General features: G+C 38.9%; 1 protein-coding gene across 2 annotated transcripts in view; it reads right to left on the bottom strand.

Annotated features, from left to right (window-relative positions):
• Window positions 1-16,815, bottom strand: part of Cdk15 (cyclin dependent kinase 15) — an 80,984-nt gene extending 64,169 nt beyond the window's left edge. For both annotated transcript variants that reach the window (XM_042667018.1, XM_042667019.1), the window contains exons 1-4: window positions 16,693-16,815; window positions 15,703-15,852; window positions 15,394-15,488; window positions 10,210-10,289 (exon numbers count right to left, since the gene is read on the bottom strand). In XM_042667018.1, coding sequence (XP_042522952.1) covers window positions 10,210-10,289; window positions 15,394-15,488; window positions 15,703-15,852; window positions 16,693-16,815 — 448 coding nt within the window. The remainder of the gene's footprint in view (window positions 1-10,209; window positions 10,290-15,393; window positions 15,489-15,702; window positions 15,853-16,692) is intronic.

Here is a 16,815-nt window from a genome sequence, read left to right as displayed (position 1 = left end):
ATGGCTTTTCTCTATGCCAACAATGAGAAAAGTATGGCTGAAATTAGGAAAGCAACTCCATTCGTAATAGCCCCACAAAAAAATAAAAGACCTAGGAATTAACTTAACCAAAGAAGTGAAGGACCTCTATGATGAAAACTTTAAAAACTTGAAAAAGGAAATCAAAACAGAACTTAGAAAGTGGCAAAAACTCCCATGCTCCTGGATTGGAAAGATCAACATTGTGAAAATGGCAATACTTCCCAAGGCTGTCTACAAATTCAATGCGATACCTATCAAAATTCCAACCTCATTCTTCAAGGAAATAGAAGAGGCAATCCAAAAATTCATATGGAACAATAAAAGACCCTGAATAGCAAAAATGATCCTCAACAGAAAGAACACTGCTGGAGGAATATCAATACCAAATTTCAAACTCTACTATAAAGCCATAGTAATCAAAACTGCTTGGTACTGGCACAAGAACAGACCTCAGGACCAATGGAATAGAATTGAAATCCCACAAATGAACCTACAGACCTATAGCCATCTAATCTTGGATAAGGGAGCTAAAAAAGAATAGAATGGAAGAAAGACAGCCTCTTCAGTAAATGGTGCTGGCAAAATTGGTTAACTACTTGTAGAAAACTAAAGCTAGATCCTTATATATCACCCTGCACCAGAAACAACTCCAAATGGATCAAAGACCTCAGAGTCAAAGCAGACACTCTGAAAACATTACAGGATGGAATAGGAGAAACCCTAGGTCTCCTTGGCACAGGCCCAAATTTTCTTAAAAGAGACCCAGAAACACAACAAATCAAAGAAAGGTTGGACAAATGGGATTGCATGAAATTGCAGAGCTTCTGCATGGCAAAGGACATAGCTAGCAAGATCAATAGAAAGCACACGGATTGGGAGAAGATCTTCACTAGCCATGCAATGGACAAGGGTCTCATATCTAAAATATACCTGGAACTCAAAAAATTAAATCCCCCAAAAACAAATCTTCAAAGAAACAACTGCCCAATAAATAAGTTGACTAAAGACAAAGAGAAACTTCTCTGAAGAGGAAAGAAGGATGGCCAATAGACACATGAAGAAATGCTCAACCTCCCTAGCCATAAAAGAAATGCAAATCAAAACAACATTGAGATACCATCTCACTCCAGTTAGAATGGCTAAAATCAAGAACTCTAATAACAACAGATGCTGGAGGGGATGTGGACAGAAGGAAACCTTACTGCGTTGTTGGTGAGAGTGTAAACTTGTTCAACTACTTTGGAAAGCAGTATGCAGGTTCCTCAAAAGACTCCATATAGAGCTCCCCTATGACCCAGCAATCCCACTTTTGGGCATTTACCCAAATGTTCACAAACAAGATCACACTAAAGCTACCAGCACGACTATGTTTATTGCAGCATTATTTATTATAGCTAAGATATAGAACCAACCCAGATGCCCCTCAGTAGATGAATGGATCAAGAAAATGTGGTATATATACACAATGGAATTCTATGCCTCCATCAGAAAGAATGACATTGCCCCATTTGTTAGGAAATGGAAAGGCTTGGAAAAAATTATATTAAGTGGGGCTGGGAAGGTGGCTCAGTGGTAGAGCATTTGCCTTGCATGCATGAGGCCCTGGGTTCGATTCCTCAGTACCACATAAGCAAAAAGAAAAAAAAATTATATTAAGTGAAGTAAGCCAGGCCCAAAGAAACATAGGTCCCATACTTTCCCTTATTTGCAATATCTAGTATATGTCAGAGTCAAGCAGGTTAGATAAGTTGATGTTAGGGAAATGAATCCTAAGATATGTATTCAAAAAAAGACTTCATAGCAAAAAAAATGCGTAATAAGGAAATCAGCTCAGGTCATGAACAAATAATGCCTTTAAATTTTAAAGGAAAGGAAAAGTTAAAGTATATAATAAGCCCTATAGTGTTCTGTAAGTTATGCCTATAGTTCTCCATTTTAGAAATCTCCTGCAGCAACTCTGTCCTGGTATAGAATTTCATACCATTAAAAACAAACTCAAATCATCCCTTAAGTTTAGGTATAAAATTACCTCACCCATGTTGCAATGACTCTCTGTTGCTTTGCCCTCCTGACAGTCAATATCTTTTCTACTAAGGAGAAGCTTTTCTCCAGGAACCAACCCTCCTTTTAGTCCATTCCTTTCTGGTAAGTTTAAGGCAATTCTAAAGAGTGAACATGTGAAATAGAACTGGCCAATCAGAGCATAGCACCTTGCTACCCACAGTGATTGATTCAAAAACTTAGGCTTGAGAGACCTCTATTTTGTTGGTGCTATTAGCAAAGAAGTACTTTCATTTCCACTGTGTGGGTTGTATTTGTATCCTGATTTAGGCAGGAGCTGTTAGGACCAGATTACCAATGCATAGTGAGAGCATGCCTGGGAATAAAAGTAAGGCAGAGATAGACTGAGGGTATAGCTCTATGGTACAGTGCTTTCCAAATATGCAAAGGCCATGGGTTCCGCCCTCAATGAAGAGAGGAAGGGAGGAAGGCAGGAAAGGAAGAGGGAGGGGAAGAAAATAGAAAGGAAAGGAAAGAAAGAAAGAAAAAGAATGGAAGGGAAAGAAGGAAAAAAAAAACAGTTTGGAGTAATGGAAGACATGGATTCCTAGTCTAGTGTCACTGTAATTATCAGATTTGTGAGCCAGTGAATCCTCTTTTTTAAGTAAATTTAAGCTCTTATCACCAGATGAGTTCTATCATTCTGCTAACCCTTGTTCCTAGAGTCCTTATGAGCAAAACTTACTGCTTCACTTTTGCCAATGCATCGTTTCATAAAGGTAACTGAGCAGTTTCTCAGGCATGTGGGTCGTCTCAGAACGAAGGCTATAGGGGAAGAGAAAGTGACTTTCTCTTTTGGATGCCGACACACCTCCCTGTACAATGCTCAGCCAAGAGTAAGCACTCCATTTATCAAGCATATTTATTGAGTGTCTTAAAGGAGAACTGTCTGGGGAGCCAGGAGCCCTGACATGAATCCTGGCCCTGTCACTTCCTATCTGAGTAAACTCTGGAGAGTCTCTCAACCCAAGTCTCCATTTACTCCTTTGAAAAAAAGAAAGCATCCTCCTAACTTTCCTTCATAGGGCTGAGGTAAGGATGGAATCAGACCCCACACAAAGAACCCTTGGTAAATGGAAAGTGCCTTGTATACGCAAATTGAATTAACATCTACCCCGGTCTTCTTGATCCTCCTTTCACCTTGAACCCATTAAAGGCCCACTCCTAATCTTTTTTTTATTGTCAGTTATGGGGCTTGAACTCAGAGCGTTATCCCTGAGCTTTTCTTCTCAGTGCTAGAGCTTTATTAGCCACGGTACCACTTCAGGGTTTGTTTTTTCTTTCCTGGTATTTAATTGAAAATAAGAGTCTTAGAGACTTTTCTGCCTGGTCTGGCTTTGAACCACAATCCTCAGATCTCACCCTTCTGAGTAGGTAGGATTACAGATAAGAGCCACCAGTTCCCAGTTCCCACTCTTAATCTTAAAGTCTTATTTCTGCTATCCTTCTGCTAGAGTTCTCAACATCTTCCAAATTTACAGCAATGATTTTTAGGAATGCTTGTATTTGTTTATTTTTATTTATAAATTATTTCATTTTTTTCTTTCTGTATACAACATACACTACTTAATAAACACATGTCAAAATTAGATTTTGGGGCTATCTATGTAGCTCAGTGACAGAAACAAATTGCTTAAAGTATTAACGTATTTTAATTTATTTTAATACAATCTTAGTCTAACTTAAATATATTGCTAAAACCCAGATTGTTTAAAACATCATGAAGCTATGTTTTATTAATTATGGCTCCAAACTATCATTTGCTAAAAAGCTTAAGGAACAATATCTACTTGGATGAAGTTTACTGCTAACAACAGTGAGTATAAAACTTCTTATAGTTTCCTTGATAATTTCAGTTTTATAAGAGTTGGAAGAATGTCAATTTAGCCATTTCTCTGTTGGCCACTTATATGTGTTTTATTAGTCTTATCTTCAGTTCACAATAAGCGGAAGTGAGCTTAAGCCATTATTCACTTTATGCAGTTCTAGCACTCAGCTCCTCTCAACTCTCATCCAGCTGATCCACATACCCTCTGGCAATGCCTACAAAGCATATCCAGAACTTGCCATATCCTCAGGCACCATGCTGAGCCAACCTACATACTTACTATCTTAGCCAAATTACTGCAAATGATTCCTAATTACTCTCCCCACTTCTTCCTTCCTTTCTTTGGCCTTGTCTTCATAGAACAGTTAACAACTACCATCATTTTTTTCATGAAGGTCAAGACAGGTCCTTCTAGTTCCCAACCCTATAGTGACCTCTCATCATATTCAATAAAATGAAAGGACTTGAGGTGGTCTGCCCAGATCCTGCTCCATCTAGCTGTGCCCCACTCCTAACCTCCTACCTAACACCTAACACCTCCTCCCACTCCTACCCTGCTCTCTTGGCTGTAGCCACATTCACTTCCTAGCTGTCCATAATCAGCAGCAAATGCAATTCCTCTCTGCAGTTCTATACTTGCCATTGCTCTGTCTGCCACCCTCTCTTCTCAGCCATTCACAACCCTCCTCTTCAGTCCTATCATGGCTGTTCAATGATCCCTGTGAGGACAGGGTTCCTTATCTGCTCTAGATGAAATAGTAACTCTCTAGCCCCACCCCTCCTCCAGGAGCCTCTATGCCTGGGCCCTCTGTTACCTCTTCTAACTACATGGCATAAAATACATACTATATATATATATATATGTATATCCATGTAACTATCCCATAATACATACACACATATGTTTATTGTCTATTTCCACCAGAGGAGTATAAACTTCATTGAGAGCAAGTAGTTTTGTCTATATTTTTTTGCTTATCTATATCCTCAATATAGAGACAGAAAAATGTCTGGCATATATGAACACTCAATAAATACTTACTAGTGAATTTGAGGTTATTCCTTATGTTGAATTGTTTATTTACCTGTGCTTGGCTGGTGAAGGTTGTTTCTGTTGAAGATATTTTTACTCCTTCTTTTAGTTACTTCCTTCAAATAGATCATAAATTTTCTGTTTTATGGCTCAAGACTACTGAAATAACTATATGGATACTGTGAATTTTGCTGAATAATTAATAGGGAATTTTCATGAAAGAACAGATGTTGTTCCAAGCCTTTATCCCACAGTGGTCTTGGTGTATGGTTTGGCCCACCCACAAGTGAACCTAACCCTTCCCTTAGCATTATATGTCTAGGTCTTAAACCCAGGAAGGAAAGGCCTTTTTTTTTTTTTTTTTTCATTTCCAGGGTATCTCATTATCTTTGCAGTAGGATGTGATATCTGTTCTGCAGATTGTACAGGATAGAAATGTAAAAGTCAACAGAAAGTGGAAGATCTGGAAATCAGCATTCTGATTCGGATAAAATTGTGGTTTAAATATGGCAATAAACTTATACATATGGCAAGTGTGCTTATTTTTTGTTTTATTCAAAGAAAAGATGCAAAGATAAACTGGAGAAGGAAAAGTGAGGTCTTTAAAGCTCCAGACAAGTCACAATGGGATTTCTTTGGCAAGAAGTTGGGGGTACTAAGGATCAATCCCAGGGCCTTTCACATGCTAAGCATAATCTCTATTACTGCACAGTACCCTAATTCTAATAAAGTTTTATATTGATTATGATGATTATAGCTAATACTCACTGAGTATTAGCATACCAGGCATTGTTATAAAAATTTTATATGTATTGACTTGGCATAATCATAAAAATCACTGTTCACAAAAGAACATGAAGAAAGTAACATCATCCAAAAAGTCAGGGGAAAATGACCCACAACTAGTCTTTATTCAGCTCATTAGATATATAATGATTTAGATGTGATACTATAATAATGTGAGCTATTTAATAATTTAAGGCGATTCTTTTCATTTGATAGTGGTATACAGATATTTAACTTCTTGGTTTTCCTCATTTTACTGGAGTTTGTAGATGAATCTTTTTTTTTTTTTTTAGAAAAACTGAAGCTTTGCAAGCGCAATGGTTCAGGATGTTCCGTTCTGCTTGTTCTGCTTGGGTTTAGGCAAAAATAAGAAAGATGCTGATGAAAAATAGCAATCATGGGGCATAATGGTATGCACTGACTGCCTGGTAAGTAATGCTCTCTTGAGTTTGTAGGCTCTTTTAGAACATGCTTGCATCTGTCCATCTTTGCTATTCCAGCATGCGGTGCTCAAACAATTGCAAATCGATGAAAACCAGGACACTTGAAATGAGTTTATGGAGGAGTCAATAATGTAGCCTGTCCCAACTCCACTAGGCATTGAATACAAAAGAATTTTTTCATCCCTGATGTTATATTTTTCTTTTACTTAAAAACCACAAATCAAGTCTATGAGTCAAGTTTTGAAGCTTAGGAAAAGATATAATCTAGATAAATATTAAAACAAATGTCAGATAAGTAGTTATAATCTGATGTGTTTTGGAATGATAGATAGATAGATAGATAGATAGATAGATAGACAGACCAATGTTACTATGCTTGTAAATATGCCATGTCCTTGACTTGATTGATTGCCACCAACGGCACACTTTCCACCAGGACTCCCCTCATCTATCCATGGTCATAGGTGACTCAAGAGTTCCTAATCACATGACTTCAGCAAGGTTCCTTAGTCTATTTTTGGCTCAAATTTTCTCATGTGTAGATTGGGAATAATTACTTGGCAATGTTTACCACTAGTGGGTGATCTTAAAAGATTCTCAGCTAAAGCTGTTTCGAATTTAAATATGGTCTTTACTGCTTCTGTAAAATCAATGGTAGAATTGCTGAACACTGAATATTATGTATTTTTTAAAATGTTTCCTCTGCATTTTTCTTCATGTTTATACAGACTGAATCACTAAAACAGACTTCTATTTTTAACTCCTGCTAAAAAGAAATGCTTAAATCAAGCATTTCCAAATTTATATAATAAAGTAGAATTTTAAATAGTATATCGGTGGACTCTAATATATACAAACTTGGGTTACTAACTCTGTGACTTCAGACTAATCTCTCTGTCACTCTGAGGTTGATATGCCTTTATTACTACTGCAACAACAACAAAAATAATGTATTTTTACCCCTAAGAGTCAGCTTGGTGATTAAAAAAAAGATTATGGAAGGGGGTATATCGTAACGCTTGGTTCTCAAAAAAGGTCACTTATACAACTGCTTCCTAAACAAATGCTGATAACAGTTTGAGAGTCCTAGGTTCAAAATAGAAGTTGACTATATTTAGAAAGTAATTAAAATAAGTCATCTTATTAAGATATTAGTATAGCAATTAAGAAAAACAAAAAATGTTTTGAATAAAACCATAAAATATTAACCTATTCAAATAAAGTACTTTTCCTAGCCATAAAAATAAACATTTGAAATATAATTCTGAGAGTTATGAGAGATTTTCTAAGTTGCTATGAAGGTCTCTGAACCTTTTAGCCAAAGAATGAGGGGAGTGGGGGCCATGCCTATTTTGTGTACTGCCACCTCGCAGTCAGAAGAGTGCCTGGCACTGCATAAACATTTGTGGAGTGAAAGTACAGGATAGGGAGTTACAGATGTCTGAATCAGAGAGGCTGCATTCGAAAGACTGCTTTATAGTAGAATACTATTATCGATCTTAAAAAGGCTGTTAAGAGGACTGAAAGAGGTATGAAAAGGACCTGGCACATGTCTCGAGATATGGTTTCCATAGTGCTTTCCATACTTCCACTAATTTCATAAATATATCAAGAGCAAATGAGAACAACTAGTCTATTGGTTAGTCTAGTACTACAAACAATTATGAGGCTAATCAATGGCTATATGTTTTCTACCTACATACTGAGAAGCTGTATATATAGCAAAATTCTCTTCACTAAATCTGGGACAGCCAAGCCATCAGAGCAGCCAAAGTACTCAGGAAAACTAATTCTGCTACAAAGCTTTCTAAAGAAGGCTGCATTACTCCATCGGTCTTTCTGCATGTGGCTTTCAGTTGCCTTTTTAGCTAGTGACCCTGGATTTTAACTAATGAACTCCAGCTGTTCTTATTTTCCTTCCAGCCCTTCTAATTTAACCTCCTGTCTCCCTGGTCTCACATCCTTAAGAGTTCTTACAGGAAAAATGGGACAGTGCCAGAATTCTCAAATGAGGCCTCCCATCTTCTCTCAGAGGGGAGAGAACCCCCCATTACAAGGTTCCAAGCCCTAACACTGGTGGAAAAAGAAACATTCATTGTTAGAAACTGGAAGCCTAACAACCTCCAATGTGTCAAAAATCCTTTTGTGGTTTTTAATATTATACAAGCAAAGCTTTCAGTTAGGGAAGTCCATAAAACAAACGAAGAAAGTCTGCAGCTAAATGCTAAGTGTAATTGTAAACACCTGTGCGGGAGAGGCAGCTCCTGGTAAATATGCAACCAAAGAAACATTTAGCATGCCGAACAATATGGATCCAGCTTTTCTGAACATGCTGAGAACCATCTGTTAGCAAAATACACACACACACAAAAAGTGGTTTCACTGTTAGCACCAAATGTGGACTTGGAAAACTTGGCTGTGGGCAATAGCTGAGCAAAGCTGAGCTTGAGCAAGCAGCAAACGCTGGTTGCCTAGAGAACAAGGTGAGCCTTGACAGCCGGCTTTCAGGCCAGTGACCTGTGGATTTTTACTACCTTCAGCACTACTCTTCAGTCCATCTCCACATCTCTGCCCAGATGCAATCATCTTGTCATGAGGCCTGCTAATAAGTACATCAGTACACGCAGCTTCCATTATATTGAACATTTAAATGCATGCATCTCTCCATCATGCATCTGATCCTTCTGGGGTGAGTCCCCAGCGAAATGGATAGCCATTTGGCTCTTCTACTTTAATTTAAAATGGTGCATTTCCCACGGGCTCTGAAAGACTTTTGAAAATGGCATCAAATTCAGTTATAAACTCATTTTCAGAATTGCTTTTTCCATGGCTGCTTGAATAATCCAGCCTTTTAACCTTGGTTCAAAATCTACTGATTCCATTAGCTAAAGTGAGACCAACTCAGATTCCTTTCAGTTTACCATCTTTTCTACACTTGTTTCTTGAAAAATCTGCTCTAGTAAGACCCAAAACAACTATATAAAAAAAATCAAGGTTTCTTTTCTCCTTCATAATACTCATCAATATTCTTTGTATATAGTATGTGCTCAGTGAAGAAGGAAGATTAACAGTTAAAGGGAAGAAAATAAGGCCAAAGAAGTATGTCATTTCTCTGGATTTTTGCTGTCATTTCAAATAGCTCATGTAAAAAGTTGATCATTGAATGTTTACTGCTTTCACTATATTGACTTTTCAATTGTTTTCTGGTGGTGGGAGGAGGGGTGCCAGCCCTGGGGCTTGAATTCAGGGCTTAGACTCCATCTCTAAGCTTTGTGGTCAAGGCTAGTGCTCTACCACTTGAGCCACAGCTCCACTTCCGGCTTTTCTGGTGTTTAATTAGACGTAAGACTTTCCTGCCTGAGTTGCCTTTGAACCATAGGCCTCAGATCTCAGCTTCCTGAAGAACTAGGATGACAGTTGTGAACCACCAGCAACTGGCTGGCTTTTCAATTTGTATTGTATAAATCATCAGTTATTTCTATGATCAGTAAGTTATCTATCACTAAAGGGAAATGAGGGAGAATGAAATAATAGCCACCATTTGTTTCAATCTGATTAGTCTGTGATAACTGCTTCAAATTCATGTTCTCATTAAAGGTATATACTTCATGAAATAAGCACTACTACTGTCTGCTTTCTGCAGCAAAATGAGTTAGATAGATGCCGGGTGCCGGTGGCTCACACCTGTAATCCTAGCTACTCAGGAGGCTGAGATCTGAGGATCGCGGCTCAAAGCCAGCCCAGGCAAGGAAAGTCCGTGAGACTCTTATCTCCAATAAACCACCAGAAAACCGGAAGTGGTACTGTGGCTCAAGCTGTAGAGTGCTAGCCTTGAGATGAAGAGCTGAGGGACAGCGCCCAAGCCCAGAGTTCAAGCCCCATGACTGACAAAAAATAAAAGAAAATGAGTTAGATAGGTAAGCTAATCTACCCAACATCACACCACTGGAAACTAATAGACCTATAAACCCCAATCCACTCTCCCTTACTTACTATATTGCCCAGGGCACAAAGCAAATACATTTCTCCTGTCTTACCTTCCCGGATAGCTGTGAATGGGACTCCTTCCTCTGCATTCATGCTGATAACTTTTAAAGCCACTAGTTGTCCATTTATCCTAGAAAAGGGTGTGGGAGACATGGCACATGCTTACTGATATGGTTCAAAGCAGAAACCTATCTTTAACAAAAACTTTCCTTCAAATGTAATCCAACATATGGATATACAGTTTTCTCAAAACAAAAAAGTTTGATATACATATTGAATATATACTGCATACAAGTGTTTCAAATCTGTATTTCTCTTTACTAAAGTGGAATGTGGTGGGGTTTTTTTTTTTTAGAATATTTAGAGACAAGTAAGAAACACGGAGAAACCATGCCTCTCATAGTATTCTTACGTGCATTGCTGCTTTTCTTTCTTTCTTTTTGTGCAGTTAGTCTACCCTTATTCTCCATCTGACTTGTGCCACCACACAGTCTCCCTGATTGAACATTTGTACTGCTTTGGTCTGTTTACAGCAGGGGAACAGGAGCATCCTTTCTAAGTAAAAGTGAACACATCCTTTCTCTGCCCAAAATCAACTGTAGGCCAAGTGCTGGTAACTCACACCTGGAATCCTAGCTATTCAGGAGGCTGAGAGCTGAGGGTTGAAGTTCAAAGACACTTTTTTTTTTTTTTTTTTTTTGGCTAGTCATGGGGCCTGAACTCTGGGCCTGGGCGCTGTCCCTCAGCTCTTCAGCTCAAGGCTAGTGTTCTACCACTTGAGCCACAGTGCCACTTTTGGCTTTTTTCTTATGTGGTGCTGAGGAATCGAACCCAGGGCCTCTGGCATGCAAGGCAAGCACTCTACCACTGAGCCATCTTCCCAGCCCGTCCATGAGATTCTTATCTCCAATTATCCACCAAAAAGCTGGAAGTAGAGCTATGGCTCAAGTGGTAGAGTGCTAACCTTGAGCAAGGGACAGTTCCAGGACCTGAGTTCAAGCCCCAGGACTGGCACAAAAAAAATTAAAGTAAACTGTATCTCTACCAGATAACAGCAAATTCTTGCACTGGAGTCCTAGGTACTACTGATCCATCCAGGCCTACCACTATCTGTATCTCTCCATCTTTTCCCCATTTTGTTTATGATAGAAGATGAGTGCTGAGAACAGAGAAATATTTTAATATGATATTGTTAGTAACCTTTTCATTTGACATTTTATCTTATCACTCATTCTTATATAATGTGATATTTAATAATGACTTATTATATATAAATATGCCACAATGTATTGGGCCAATTCCAAATACCTACAATTGTTCCTACCATGATGCTCATATCTGTAACTTAATCTTTTCACACAGCCCCAATTATATTCCCCCTACCCCCACCCCGAGACATGATCTTACTAAATATCCTAGGCTGGCCTCAAATGCACAAAATCCTGCTGTATAGGGCTTGAACTCAGGTCATGGGCACTGTCCCTGAGTTTTTGTGCTCAAGGCTAGTATTCAACCACTTGAGCCATAACTCCACTGTTGGTTTATTTTTAAGTGGATAATTGGAGATAAGAGTCTCAAGGGGACTTCTCTGCCCAGGCTGGCTTCGAACTATGACCCTCAGACCTCAGCCTCCTGAGTGGCTAGGATTACAGTCATGAGGCATGGACACCTGGCTTAATTTTGTTTTAATTGTCCAGGCTCCCTTTCAGGATTACATTTAGTTGCCATGTCTCTTTAACTCCTTTTTGCTCTGACAGTTTGCAGACTTTTCCCTTGTGTTTGATAACTTTAGTTGTTTTGAGGAGTTGTTTTGAGGAGTACTGGTTATATATCTTTGTAAGATGCCCAGTCTTGGAAATTTTCTAATAATGATTAGACTGGGATTATGAATTTTAGAAAGATAAAGAGTCATCTTCATCATTTTGTGACTTAAGACTTGGGAGCAGGGCTGGTACTGAGCTTGAAGGGCAGGGCTTGAATGCTCACCTGGTACTGAATCTTGTGAGCCAAGCTTCCAGTTCTGACTGTTTGATGGCTAGTTGGAGGTAAGAGTCAAATGGTTTTTGTTGTTTGTTTTCCTGCCTGAGCTGGCTTCAAATAGGAATCCTCAGAACTCAGCCTCCTGAATGGGTAGATTGTAGGCATGAGCCACAGGTGCCTGGCTAACTTACAACTTTTTCCTCCCTGGTTGTGTGGCTTGGACTCACAACCTAGGTGTTGTTCCTGAGCTTTTTTGCTCAAGGCTAGTGCTCTACCACTTTGAGCCACAGCTCCACTTGCAGGTTTTCTGCCCCCAGTTTTGAATTGCAGTCCTCAGATCTCAGCCTCTTGAATAGCCAGGATTAATACATGTGAACTACCAGTGCCCAGTAACTTACAACTTTTGAGGTTGACTTTAACCTTTGTCGGAGGTAGCACTTGTCAGGTTCTCTACTGCAAACTTACTGGTTTATCCTATACAGTATGTTAGAACCAGTGTCACTAAGGTGTTGCCTACACTTAAGGAATGGGAAGCTAGATCCACCTCTTCAAGGGAGATTATCTTCATAAACTACTTGGAATTCTTGTGCATAGAAGATTTATTTCCTCTCTCCTCATCATTAATTTAAAAACTGAATCATTACTTGGTATAGACTCATAGATAATTTATTTTTTGGTTTATAATTTAATACTGCCTATTTTGTTTCTCAATTTTGGCAGGGTTGTCATCTGAAAGCTCTGTCAATTGGTTTCATGTTGTTTGCCAAACTCTCAGCAATGTTGATTTGTTTTTACCATCATATTTTGGCCTATTCAATAGGCAAAAGCAATTACCACATTTTAATTTCAACTTCTGTACTTACAGAACTGAATTTTCTATTTTCTTTTGTGCTTTGCCTATTTATCTGCCTTTTTATTGGGATATTTTGCATATACTTTTAACCAGTTACTTTCGTTTGTCTTTTAAGTGTTTGTGTGCATGTGTGTGTGTGTGTGTGTGTGTGTGTGTGTGTGTGTGTGTGTGTGCGCGCACACATGTGGATGCCTGTACTAGGGCTTAAAGTTAAGGCCTCTCAATCAGCTTTCTTGCTCATTGCTGGCCCTCTACCCTAGGAGCCATACCTCCAGTCTGGCATTTTGTTGGTTAATTGGAGATAGGGTCTCAGATTTCTGGGCTGGTTTGAACCTTAATACTCTAGGTCTCAGACTTCTGAGGAGCTAGGATTTGTAGGTGTGAGCCACTGGCACCTGGCTGAATTCAATGTTTAGTATTTTCTAAAGTATTTTGTTTAGAACATGGCTCTGCAAATTCTACTTCATTAAAAATTTTTAAAGACATTTGATCAAATATGCGTGGTAATGCTTTATACTTCATTTTCTTACTTCTTTTTAAGTAGTCAAAATGTACACTGGCATTTTTGAAATGCTGAAAGCATCTATGATAAAGGATTGAATCTGATTTTGTTCAAAGGTTGCCAGTGTTGGCTGGATGTTTCAATGAAACATCTATTGAAGCGTCTTGGAATTGGAACACCCCAGTTGCTCCTTAGAATGTACTTGGATAGATGACATTACATGGAACCCCTTATGGGTTCTGACTTGAATGTTAGACAGAGACAAACCTTCTCAGCCTAAATGTTATGCAGAATTCGCTTCATTATTTTTTCTTCTAGCTCTAGTATGCTTTCTTTTTTTCATTTAATGCTTTAGTCCACCATACCTATAATACATATATATATATATATATACACTTATCCCAAATGGCCTAACAATTGTTCTAGCTCTATTTAATACTGTCTTCTTTTCCTTCTGACTTGAAATACTACTATAATTATAATGTAGATTTATCAATACTTAGATTGTAATTGTTCTAGCTATAGTTGCTCATCATGTTTCTTTTTTTATTATTGTGAAAATATATACGGAGGGGTTACAATTACATGGGCAAGATAATGAGTACATTTCTTATCAAGCATTGTAGCTTCCTCCGTTGTTTCCCCTTCCCATCCCTTCCTATCCTTCCCCCGCCCCCATCCAATCCTCCTCCCCCCATCATATTTCTTTAATGTGTCTTTTCTTCTACTTATCCTATACAATTTTAATTGTTGTAGCTTAGAATATACAGTCATCCCTCTATATCTGTGAATTCTGTATCTGTATGAAAACTAACCACAGATTGAAAATATCCAGAAAAATGCTGTGTTTCTATGGGACATGTACTGACTTTTTTTCTTCTAATCTACTAAGCAAGACAATACAACAATGATTGACATGGCATTTACATTGTATTAGGTATTATTAAGCTATACTCATGCCATTTTATATAAGGGACTCACTTCAGCATCCACAAATTTTGATCTCCAAGGGGATCCTAGAACCAATTCCCAAAAGTTTTAAGGAATCATTCTATTTGACTACATCAAAATTCAAAGTTAGAGAATCAGTAACATTTTTATATACTATTAGATTTTTCAAATCCAAATATCCAATACTTACCACAGGCCCAACATGGTCATCGTTCACACACATTGTGCACACACATCCCCAGCTCCTTCCTTCCCTCATCTTCTTCCATCCCTTTTTATGCCTCAAACTCTCAATAATCCCCCCTCCTCTGATTTCTGCTTATATGATATTTTAAATTAATATCTGACTACTAGTAAGCTATTATTTGGGATAAGAGCACCTAACTTTCCCACCCTATCTAAAAAGCAGTAGAATTTAGATTTCCAAAATACATACTTGACTTTTAGATAAACAGTGTTTTTCATTTCCAGACATTTTCTGTATTTTGCAAGCATAGAAACCTCAAGGTGTCACATTTTTTGCACACTCCATACTTTGCAGAAACCCAACTTCCTTTTCTTCTTGGAAAGCCAAGTGGAAGGAAGAAGCAGAAGCCTCAATAGACCTCCGCAACTATGAAAATTCTAGGAAAATTCTAGAGACACCTTAGCAACTCCAGGCAGTCACTGTTCTTTGGGTCAAGAATAGAGAAAGTCTAGTTGCTTTGAATTGAATAGAAGACAGGAAAGGCCATCAGACATTTTAGTGGGCTGACTTCAATTGGAGCAGAGCAGGTTTGTTTTCCTTTCAAGGCTATTTGAATCATCTGCTCTCTCTCTCTCTCTAATGGCCCCACTGTCTTGCACATGTCAAATGCAGTGAAAGTGGTGTGTCATCTGACTCTATAATGTAAAGTGATGGAGTGGGGCCCTCATTTCAAAAATCTCCCCAGTCCTGCATCAACTCACCTGCTAATCCCCTTGTAAACTGTAGCATAGGAACCTTCACCCAACTTCTCCAAGTTCAAGTAGGATGAGGCTGCCCCAAAAGGAAGGCTCTTCCTCTGCATAAAAGATACAGAGAAGTATGAGAGACTGAAGAAAGGAGCAGGTGTGTGTGTGTGTGTGTGTGTGTGTGTGTGTGTGTGTGTGTGTGTGTGTGTGTTACTCTCCTCACAATCCCAGGACACTAGACAGCATTGTGGAGGGTGTACCTGAGAAAGCCCATCAGGAACCACCTTGTGAGGGGAACAGCAGACATCCATTAAGTTTACTCACCCATTGGAACCGTTGCCCAGCATCCTCCTCCTGAAAAGAATCGCTGTTACTCCGTGGCCTTTTACTCACAAACTTCCGGGCACTGACAGTCTGGGGTCCCTTGGGGTGAAATGAAGTCATAGAACAGGATGCTTCTTTTAGGTCTGCTAGCTAGAGAGAGAGAGAGAGAGAGAGAGAGAGAGAAACAAAACACAAAAGCAAATGCATGGATAAAATGTGTGCAAATCAAGGTTCTGTAGCTTGCAGAACTGATTTTCCTTTGTTTGCCTCATACTTTTTCATCCTATGTTTTCTAAGTTTCCTACTTCCCAGAAGGGGAAAAAAAAAGCAGCTTTCTTGAAAGTCAGATCCCTAAAAGAGACCATAATAGTATCAACTGCTGAAATGCTACATTCCTTCTTCACCTGAATGCTTATAATGCAGAGATTAACCTAAATCTCCTTGATGGATTCTTTCCAATTTTTTCTCTTTGATTCTGACTCCTCTCACTTCCTCCCTCTCCCTCTCCCTCCCTCTCTCTCTCTCCCTCTTCCTCTCCCTCTCCCTCCCTCCCTCTTTCCCTCCCTCCCTTCTTCCTGCTCACTCAATTACTCAATTATTCAATGCATAACTTTAGGAAAGTAATCATTGCTAATAGTTACGAGAAAATTCCTGAAATTTTGAATCCACAACAATACTGCAGCTTGCTTTCTTTGGTTCAGCCCTGTGAGTCAGGACCTTCGAGATCTCAAGAACAGAGCCACTTTCTCTACTTCAAGTCAAGGCACACCACAACCAAAGATGATTTTTCCCTTCTGGTTTACAAGCACATCCCCAAACTTGATAACTACAGCCATAAATTCTCTGTGACTTTAATAGAATTTTTTTTTCTTTTTATGGGCTTTAGACCTACCGCAGAAAAATCAACCCGTGCTACATGGAAGGAGAATGTCTGTCTGAACTCCTGAGTTTATCGTGAAAGCAAGATGCTTTCTCCTGAGATGCAAATACCTCTAGGGCAGCCTCCATGCTCCCAGGCTGAGTCCTCCGGCAGCTGCGTGCCTCACCTCCCTCCGGACAGTGAGAGCAGCCGCATCCAGGCTGTAGTCTCTTTGTGCACAGCTCTTGACCCAT

This window comes from Dipodomys spectabilis, unplaced genomic scaffold, assembly GCF_019054845.1.
Source record: "Dipodomys spectabilis isolate Male_0828 unplaced genomic scaffold, ASM1905484v1 ptg000373l, whole genome shotgun sequence".
NCBI classification, from domain to species: domain Eukaryota; kingdom Metazoa; phylum Chordata; class Mammalia; order Rodentia; family Heteromyidae; genus Dipodomys; species Dipodomys spectabilis.
The sequence above is the reverse complement of the archived record's forward strand: the minus strand, read 5'-3'. Positions and strand labels throughout refer to the sequence as shown.